Source organism: Salvelinus namaycush, chromosome 22 (assembly GCF_016432855.1).
Source record: "Salvelinus namaycush isolate Seneca chromosome 22, SaNama_1.0, whole genome shotgun sequence".
NCBI classification, from domain to species: domain Eukaryota; kingdom Metazoa; phylum Chordata; class Actinopteri; order Salmoniformes; family Salmonidae; genus Salvelinus; species Salvelinus namaycush.
The window spans coordinates 12,729,804-12,739,972 of NC_052328.1; the positions used below are offsets into that span (position 1 = coordinate 12,729,804).

Here is a 10,169-nt window from a genome sequence, read left to right on the forward strand (position 1 = left end):
TGTTTATCTTTGCTTATTTGAGCTGTTCTTGCCATAATATGGATTTGGTCTTTTACCTAATAGAGATATCTTTTGTATACCACCCCTACCATGTCGCAACACAACTGATTGGCTCAAACGCATTCTCTCTCTCTGAGAACCTGAGCCCTAGGACCATACGTCAGGACTACCGGGCATGATGACTCCTTGCTGTCCCCAGTCCGCCTGGCCTTGCTGCTATTCCAGTTTCAACTGTTCTGCCTGCGGTTACGGAACCCCTACCTGTCCCAGACCTGCTGTTTTCAACTCTTAATGATCGGCTATGAAAAGCCAACTGAGATTTATTCCTGATTATTATTTGACCATGCTTGTCATTTATGAACATTTTGAAAATCTTGGCTCTCTCTAATTTTCTCCTTCTCTCTTTCTTTCTCTCGGAGGACCTGAGCCCTAGGACCATACGTCGGGATTACCGGGCGTGGTGACTCCTTGCTGTCCCCAGTCCGCCTGGCCTTGCTGCTATTCCAGTTTCAACTGTTCTGCCTGCGGTTATGGAACCGCCACCTGTCCCAGACCTGTTGTTTTTCAACTCTTAATGATCGGCTATGAAAAGCCAACTGGAAATTATTCATGATTATTATTTGACCATGCTTGTCACTTATGAACATTTTGAACATCTTGGCATAGTTCTGTTATAATCTCCACCCGGCACAGCCAGAAGAGGACTGGCCACCCCTCATAGCCTGGTTCCTCTCTAGGTTTCTTCCTAGGTTTTGGCCTTTCTAGGGAGTTTTTCCTAGCCACCGTGCTTCTACACCTGCATTACTAGCTGTTTGGGGTTTTAGGCTGGGTTTCTGTACAGCACTTCGAGATATTAGCTGATGTACGAAGGGCTATATAAAATAAACTTGATTGATTGATTGATTAAGAACGAAAGAAATTCTACAAATTAACTTTTAAGAAGGCACACCTGTTAATTGAAATGTATCCCAGGTGACTACCTCATGAAGCTGGTTGAGAGAATGCCAAGTGTGCAAAGCTGTCATCAAGGCAATGGGTGCCTATTAGAAGAATCTCAAATATAAAATATATTTTGATTTGTTTAACACTTTTTTGGTTACTACATGATTCCATATGTGTGAGGGTCGACGCTGGCAGACGAGAAGCAGGTACAGGGAGTGAACATTTAATTATCAACGGACATGGAACAGGACAGGACAGCGTCTGGACATGAACACATAACGACATTAATGTTGATACAGGGAACAAACAGTGGAGCAGACAGTTATAGACGGGGAAATCAACAAAGGGAAGGAGTCCAGGTGAGTCCAATGAGCGCTGATGCGTGTAATGATGGTGATAGGTGTGCGTAATGAAGGGCAGCCTGGCGCCCTCGAGCGCCAGAGAGGTAGAGTGGAAGCAGGCGTGACAATATGTGTTATTTCATAGTGTTTATGTCTTCACAATTATTCCACAATGTAGAAAATAGTAAAATAAAGAAAAACCATTGAATGAGTAGGTGTTCTTAAACTTTGGACCGGTAGTGTATTTTAACCGTAAAATATATCAGAAATACAGCACACTCACACTTTGTTTGTTTCTTTCTTTCTTTCTTTCTTTCTTTCTTTCTTTCTTTCTTTCTTTCTTTCTTTCTTTCTTTCTTTCTTTCTTTCTTTCTCCCCCTCACTCTCTCTCCCCCTCACTCTCTCTCCCCCATACCCCTCTCCCTGTCTATCTCCCTCTCTAAAGTATCAACACCAGGACTCTAATAATGGACGTTAGACAGTTTATGAACTGCCCTCACAGACCCAACATCACCCAGAGAGAACTCTACAGGTAATGTTTGATCCCTGTAGCCTATCTGTGAACTACAGGCAATGCATGATCACGGCTCTCTCTATTTGTGCTCTACAGATAATGTCTGACCACGTCTCTCTCTGAGCTCTGTCAGTAATGTCTGATAGACATTGCGCAGTACCTGTTTACATATTGTCATCCATTCTCTAGCACCTATTTGTTTCATTACATATTTCTCTCAATTCAATTCAGTGAACATATTGCCAAAGCTTACTTTGGACATTTAAAAATATGAACATAATTAATAATAATAATCAATATTGTCAATGGGACAACAGTATCAACAATAACCAAAGGTCAAAATAACCATACATTTAACAATAACAATAAGCATAGAGGACATGTGTAGGTTGGTTGGTCTTGTCAGACACTGTCCCTCATTTTATGTCAGGCAGCAATGTAGTGCGCTGCCAAACCACAGCTCTCTGCGTCCTCCCCCAACAGGACGGGTAGCCAATCCTCATCAGAAAGGTCTTTGAAACCTTGAATAAGGGGAAATGACACCCTCTAATTGTTTTATATTTTTTACATTTTGGTCAGGAAATGCAGCTCTGTCTCAGGTTCTGCTGTGGTGTAGTGGTTGCATAGCCTTTCCTGTCTACAGGGGGCCATGTTTTCTTTTGTCTTCTCAATGGCAAGGCTGTGCTCACTGAGCCTGTACTTTGTCAAGTTTTTTTCTAAGGTTTTGATCAGTAACCATGGTCAAATAGTTTGCCACGGTGTACTGTCGATTTAGGGCCAGATAGCACTCCATTTTGCTTTGTGCTTGTGCTTGTGTTTCCCAATAAGTAATGTAGTTGTGTTTTGACTGTGTTGTAATTTGGTTTATTCTGATTAATTGGATGTTCTGGTCCTGAGGCTTCAGTGTGTTAGTAGAACAGGTTTGTGAACTCAGTCCAAGGACCAGCTGGATGAGTGGACTCTTTTCTTTGCTCAGCAACTGGTATTGCAGGGCTTGGTAATGATATGAGGGGGTCACTGTATTTCAGATGTTTCCAAAACTTCATTGCTCTTTTTGGAGTTTTTATTATTAGTGGATATTGGCCTAATTCTTCCCTGCATGCATTGTTTGTAGTTTTCCTCTGGACATGTAGGAGAATCTTACAGAACTCTGCATGCAGGGTTTCAATGGAGTGTCTGTCCCATCGGGTGAAATCTTGTTTTGCAGGTGGACCCCACACCTCGCTGCCATAAAGTGCAATTGGTTCAATGACACATTCAATTAGTTTCAGCCTAATTGTAATAGGTATTTAAATTAAAATTTGGCGTAGAACGCCCTCCGTGCTTTCTCTCTGCATCATTAAGGTGTCCAGTTGAGCTTATTTTTAAACCTAAGTAATTATAGTGTGTGCAGTACTCTATATATTTTGTACCAATTGAAAACATTGATCTAATTCCCTGAGATCTGGATCTCCTCTGGAAAATCATTATTTTAGTGTTTTTGGGGTTTACTGCCAGGGCCCAGGTCTGGTAGTACTGCTCTAGCAGGTCCAGGCTCTGCTGTAGGCCATGTGCCGTGGGTGACAGCAGGCATAGGTCATTTTTATTGTTATTTTTTATTTTTTATTTAACCAGGTAGGCCAGTTGAGAACAAGTTCCCATTTACAACTGCGACCTGGCCAAGATAAAGCAAAGCAGTGCGACAAAAACAACAACACAGAGTTACACATAAACAAACGTACAGTCAATAACACAATAGAAAATATCTATATATAGTTGAAGTTTGCTGCCAAATGAGTTCTGTTTTACTCACAGATATAATTCAAACAGTTTTAGAAACTTCAGAGTGTTTTCTATCCAATAGTAATAATAATATGCATATTGTATGATCTAGAACAGAGTACGAGGCCGTTTAATTTGGGCACGATTTTTTCCCAAAGTGAAAACAGCGCTCCCTATTTCCAAGAGGTTATTAACAAGACATTTTTGGAGTGGTTAAAAAACAAAGTCTCCAACCTAAGTGTATGTAAACTTCCGACTTCAACTGTTAGTCTCCAGCTTCAGTGATTTTTGCAATTCGTTCCAGTCATTGGCAGCAGAAAACTGGAAGGAAAGCCGGCCAAAGGAAGTGTTGGCTTTGGGGATGACCATTGAAATATACCTGCTGGAGTAAGTGCTACGGGTGGGTGTTGCTATGGTGACCAGTGAGCTGAGATAAGGCAGGGTTTTACCTAGCAGAGACTTATAGATGACCTGGAGCCAGTGGGTTTGGCAACGAATGTTTAGCGAGGTTAAGCCAACGAGAGCATACAGGTCGCAGTGGTGGGTGTATATGGGGCTTTGGTGACAAAACGGATGGCACTGTGATAGACTACATCCAGTTTGCTGAGTAGAGTGTTGGAGGCTATTTTGTAAATGACATCGCCGAAGTCAAGGATTGGTAGGATAGTCAGTTTTACGTTGGTATGTTTGGCAGCATGAGTGAAGGAGGCTTTGTTGTGAAATAGAAAGCCGATTCTAGATTTCATTTTGGATTGGAGATGCTTAATGTGAGTCTAGAAGGAGAGTTCACAGTCTAACCAGACACCTAGGTATTTGTAGTTGTCCACATATTCTAAGTCAGAACCGTACAGAGTATTGATGCAAGTTTGGCGGGCGGGTGCGGGCAGCAATCGGTTGAAGAGCATGCATTTAGTTTAACTATCATTTAAAAGCAGTTGGAGGCCACGGAAGGAGTGTTGTATGGCATTGAAGCTGGTCTGGAGGTTTGTTAACACAGTGTCCAAAGAAGGGCAAGATGTACTGTATATAGAACGGTGTAGTCTCTGTAGAGGTGGATCAGAGAATCACCAGCAGCAAAAGCGACATCATTGATATACAGAGAAAAGAGTCGGCCCGAGAATTGAACCCTGTGGCACCCCTATAGAGACTGCCAGAGGTCCGGACAACAGGCCCTCCGATTTGACCCACTAAACTCTATCTGAGAAGTAGTTGGTGAACCAGGCGAGGCAGTCATTTGAGAAACCAAGACTATTGAGTCTGCCGATAAGAATGCGGTGATTGACAGAGTCGAAAGCCTTGGCCAGGTCGATGAAGACGTCTGCACAATACTGTTTTTTATCGATGGCGGTTATGATATCGTTTAGGACCTTGAGCCTGGCTGAGGTGCACCCGTGACCAGCTCAGAAATCAGATTGCATAGTGGAGAAGGTACGGTGGAATTCTAAATGGTCGGTGATCTGTTTGTTCACTTGGATTTCGAAGATTTTAGAAAGGCAGGGCGGGATGGATATAGGTCTGTAACAGTTTGGGTCTAGAGGTTCTCCCCCTTTGGGAATCTCAGACGATACGAAAGAGAGGTTGAATAGGCTAGTAATAGGGGTTGCAACAATTTCGGCGGATAATTTTAGAAAGAGAGGGTCCAGATTGTCTAGCCCAGCTGTTTTGTAGGGATCCAGATTTTGCAACTCTTTCTGAACACCAGCTGTTTGGATCTGGGTGAAGGAGAAGCGGGAGGGCTTGAGCAAGTTGCTGTAGGGCAGTCCTTCTCAAATAATGGAGCGCGCCCCCCTGGGGGGGCTCGGAGCGATGCCAGGGGGCGCGTGTGACCCCGGGGAACATGCTTTTTTTTGCAGCAGGGAGTAGGGTTTTTTTTGCACCGAACAAGAGCACACAGCACAGAGCAGGAGATATGAAGTGCAGATAACAAACCCTTAAGAGACACCATGGAAAAATATTTAACAGGGATGAAAAGAAAGGCGGAGAGAGACGGAGATAATGAGACAAACGTAAGTCTCCCGAAAGCTAAGACGAGGAAATATGACGAAGCGATGTAGCGCTTGGCTTCACTGTGACTACGGTGGGAGACGAGGAAAGACCGGTATGTTTACTGTGTCTAAAAATGTTGGTAGCGGACAGCATGAAGCCAAATATATTAAGGCGTCACTTAAAGACATTACACCCCAATCACGCTGATAAGCCGCTTGAGTTTTTCCAGCGAAATAGCGCCGAATATTGCAAACAATCGTCCCGCTTTGTGAATGCTACTTCAGTAAACCAGCGAGCACTGTTAGCATTATATAAGGTGGCGTACCAAATTGCTCAGTGCAACAAAAAAACACTCCATAGCAGAGGAGCTGATACTGCCTGCAGCATTAGACATGGTCTCTGTCATGCTGGATGATGCAAGTGCTGCAAAAATAAAAACTATCCCTCTGTCCAATGACACTGTCGCCAGACGTATAAATGACATTGCTAATGATCTTAAAGAACAGCTGGTAGATAAACTCAAAGACAAACGTTTTGCCTTACAGTTCGATGAAGCAACTGACAGCAACAAAGACTGTTTGTTTATCGCTTATGTACGTTTTGACATGACAAACTCCCTGTGTGAGGATCTACTTTTTTTGTAAATATGTCAGAGACAGAGCCACAGCTGAAGAGCTATTCAAAATGCTGGACTGCTTCCTGACTGAGAATGGGCTAAAGTGGGAGAACTGCATTGGTGTTTGCAGTAATGGTGCACAGACCATGGCAGGGATGAGAAAAGGACTTCGGGCACTCATCAAGAAGGCCTCACCTAATGCTGAGTGGACACACTGTGTTATACACAAAGAAGCACTGGCATCAAGGCACCTTTCCTCTGAATTAAGTGAGGTTATGACTGACATTGTAGGTGTATTCAATTTTATAAAGACCAGACCACTAAAAACAAGTCTTCTCTGCTATCTGTGAGGAGATGGGAGCTGAACATCAAGCTGTGCTGTTTCACAGTGAAGCAGGGTGGCTGTCACGAGGAAAAGTCTTGTCCCGAGATTTTGAGCTCAGAGAGCAGATAAGAATGTTTTCAGAGCAGGAGCACAAGTATGACCTCGCAGAAAAATGTAGTGATGAGAACTTCCTGGCAAAACTGGCCTACCCGAGTGACATATTTGGAAAGCTAAATGAACTAAATCTACAGCTTCAAGGGAAAGATAAACACCTCCCTCAGGTCACAGACAAGATCAGCTCTTTCACTCGAAAGCTTGCAATGTGGGGACGGCGACTTGATGAAGGAAATACTGATTCATTCGAGAACCTGCATGAATTTGTTGACACTACTGACTATGATGCCACCTCAGTGATTCCATATATTAAGGAGCATATTTCATCACTGATGGGATTCTTTAAAAAGTACTTCCCTGAAAATAGTTCCCAATATGACTGGGTGAGAGATCCTTTCAATGCTCCAGCTCCAACTGGTTTCAGCTCTGCAGAGGAGGACCAGTTCATTGATATGACGTCTGACTCCACATTGAGACTGAGGTTCACATCACAGACACTGAGTGAATTCTGGCTGAGTGTAGAGAGGCAGTATCCACTCTTAGGGCAGAGGGCCATGGGCATTCTTCTTCCTTTTGCAACATCTTATCTTTGTGAGACTGGCTTCTCTGCTGTTGCTGCACTGAAGACCAAGTACAGGTCCCAGCTAAACATTGAGCAGGAGCTGAGAGTTGCAGTATCATGCTTCAAACCCCGCTTCGAAAAGCTGTGCTCTGCAAAACGTGCTCATTGTAGCCATTAATCCTGACTTCCTCATTTTGATTTTTAAAAAATCAGCACAAATTGTTTTATTCATTTTTGTTTTATAGGTCAAAGTGTTTCACATATTGTGCTCCTGAGTTAATGTTGCTGATCAATTTGAATTTATTATTATTTATTGATTATATTTAATTTAATTTTTCAGTATCAAATGGTCAAAAAATGTTTACAGTTTAAATAAGGTTAGAATTTTTTTTAAAATTTCATGCAAATTCATGCACTTTAAGTCTTTTCTGTTACAGACTAAAAAACAATGTTAATTAACTTCTTATGGCTGCAGGGGGCGTTACTGAGTAGCCAGCTAAATCGTGCCCATTTCAAACGGCCTCGTACTCAATTCTTGCTCGTACAATATGCATATTATTGTTATTATTGGATAGAAAACACTCTCTAGTTTCTATAGCCGTTTGAATTATGTCTCTGAGTGAAACAGAACTCATTCTACAGCACTTTTCCTCCCAGTGTGTCAGATTTCAGACATCTTGGCCTCTGGTTCCAGATCAGTTTTAAAAGTCTCTGTAAATCCTATGAGGATACAAACACTGCCCACGCCTTCCTCTAGATGTCAGTAAGTGGTGACAATTTGAATGGAGTCGATTGCGCAATCAGTGCCTCTATAAATGACCAAATACCGGAAGTAGCGTTCTTTTGGACCCTGCGCTCAACGCAAGAAGGACGTCGGACTTGGCTTTTTCCAAGCCTTTGTTTAGCCAGTAATATAGCGCCGGTCATGTTTTTACCCGTTATAGGTGTTAAAAACATCATACGTTAGTTAATTTAAACCGTTTTATAGCAATTTATATCCGTTTAGTGCGATTTTGAGGAAGTTCTATGTGATGCTCTTTGAAGCTTTGGGCACGTTTCGGGGTCCCGGTCGAACGTTAGTGGGCATTTCGACGGACAGAGGACATCTTTCGACCAAAAGAAGATTAGACCCAAGAAAGGATACATTGCCCAAGATACTGATGGAAGATCACCTCATAGTAAGAAATATTTAAGATGATAAATCGTTGTTCTGTAGAAAAATGTTAAACGCACGTTCCGCCATCTTGTTTGCTATAGCTTCGCTTGGCGAACCCTGTATTGCACAGTAAGGATAATTTTAGAAATGTAAATCAGCGATTGCATAAAGAACTAATTTGTCTTTCGATTCCTGTCAACCCTGTATTTTTTAGTCAAGTATATGATTAGCTATTGATTAAACTAGATCACTCTGAAAGATGGCGACCGACATTTTCAGGCATGTTTTGCTACTATTTTCATTGTATAACCACGGTTTTTTATGGCTAAATATGCACATTTTCGAACAAACTCTATATGTATGTTGTAATATGATGTTACAGGAGTGTCATCGGAAGAATTCTGAGAAGGTTAGTGAAAAAATTAATATATTTTGGCGATGATTACGTTATCGCTCTCTTTGGCTTGAATCGATGCTCTGGTAACGTTTGCACATGTGGTATGCTAATATAACGATTTATTGTGTTTTCGCTGTAAAACACTTAGAACATCTGAAATATTGTCTGAATTCACAAGATCTGTGTCTTTCCATTGCTATGTGCTGTGTATTTTTAAGAAATGTTTTATGATGAGTAAATTGGTAATACACGTTGCTCTGTGTATTTATTCTAGTCGATTTGTGATGGTGGGTGCAATTGTAAACTATGATTTATACCTGAAATATGCACATTTTTCTAACAAAACCTATCCTATACAATAAATATGTTATCAGACTGTCATCTGATGAGGTTTTTTCTTGGTTAGTGGCTATCAATATCTTAGTTTAGCCGAATTGGTGATAACTACTGGTGTTGAGAAAAAATGGTGGACAAAGAAAAGTGGTGTCTTTTGCTAACATGGTTAGCTAATAGATTTACATATTTTGTCTTCCCTGTAAAACATTTTAAAAATCTGAAATGGTGGCTTTATTCACAAGATCTGTATCTTTCATTTAGTGTCTTGGACTTGTGATTTAATGATATTTAGATGCTACTATTTAATTGTGACGCTATGCTAGCGATGCTAATCAGTGTGGAGGGGGTGGGGGGTGTGTACCGATGTCGGGACAGCCCGCCTAACAGGTTAATAAAGTTATTCTTTGTTGTAAGTTGATCTATATTTCTTTCTTTTTTCTTTTTTTGTTTTCTTTAATGTTAATAAGGATACAATGTTATGCAGAGGTGTACTTATAACAATTTTATAGACAAATTATACTATTTACAGTCGCGGTGGAGAGTTGGGGGTCGCAAAGTGTTTACTTCTTCCTAGGGGGGGGCGTAACAGAAAATAATTGCGAAGCACTGCTGTAGGGGATGCAGAGCTGTTACCTGGGGTAGGGGTAGCCAGGTGGAAAGCATGGCCAGCCATAGAAAAATGCTTATTGAAATGATCGATTATCATAGATTTATCGGTGGTGACAGTGTTTCCTTGCCTCAGTGCAGTGGGCAACTGGGAGGAGGTGCTCTTATTCTCCATGGACTTTACAGTGTCCCAAAACTTTTTGGAAATAGTGCTACAGGATGCAAATTTCTGTTTGAAAAAGCTAGCCTTAGCTTTCCTAACTGTCTGTGTATATTGGTTCCTGACTTCCCTGAAAAGTTGCATATCGCGGGGGCTTTTTGAAGCTAATGCAGAACGCCACAGGATGTTTTTGTTCTGGCAGTCAAGTCTGGGGTGAACCAAGGGCTATATCTGTTCTTAGTTCTACATTTTTTGAATGGAGCAGGATTATTTAAGATGGTGAGGAAAGCACTTTTAAAGACGCCTGCTCATCTCTCGAAGAGCAGGCATTTAACCTCTGAATTGTGGAGACT

General features: G+C 41.7%; 1 protein-coding gene across 1 annotated transcript in view; it reads left to right on the top strand.

Annotated features, from left to right (window-relative positions):
• The first annotated feature begins 1,113 nt into the window (after window positions 1-1,113).
• Window positions 1,114-10,169, top strand: part of LOC120017400 (alpha-2,8-sialyltransferase 8F-like) — a 43,978-nt gene continuing 34,922 nt past the window's right edge. The window contains exons 1-2 of the mRNA XM_038960148.1: window positions 1,114-1,148; window positions 1,242-1,301. Of these exons, the coding sequence (XP_038816076.1) occupies window positions 1,114-1,148; window positions 1,242-1,301 (95 nt within the window). The remainder of the gene's footprint in view (window positions 1,149-1,241; window positions 1,302-10,169) is intronic.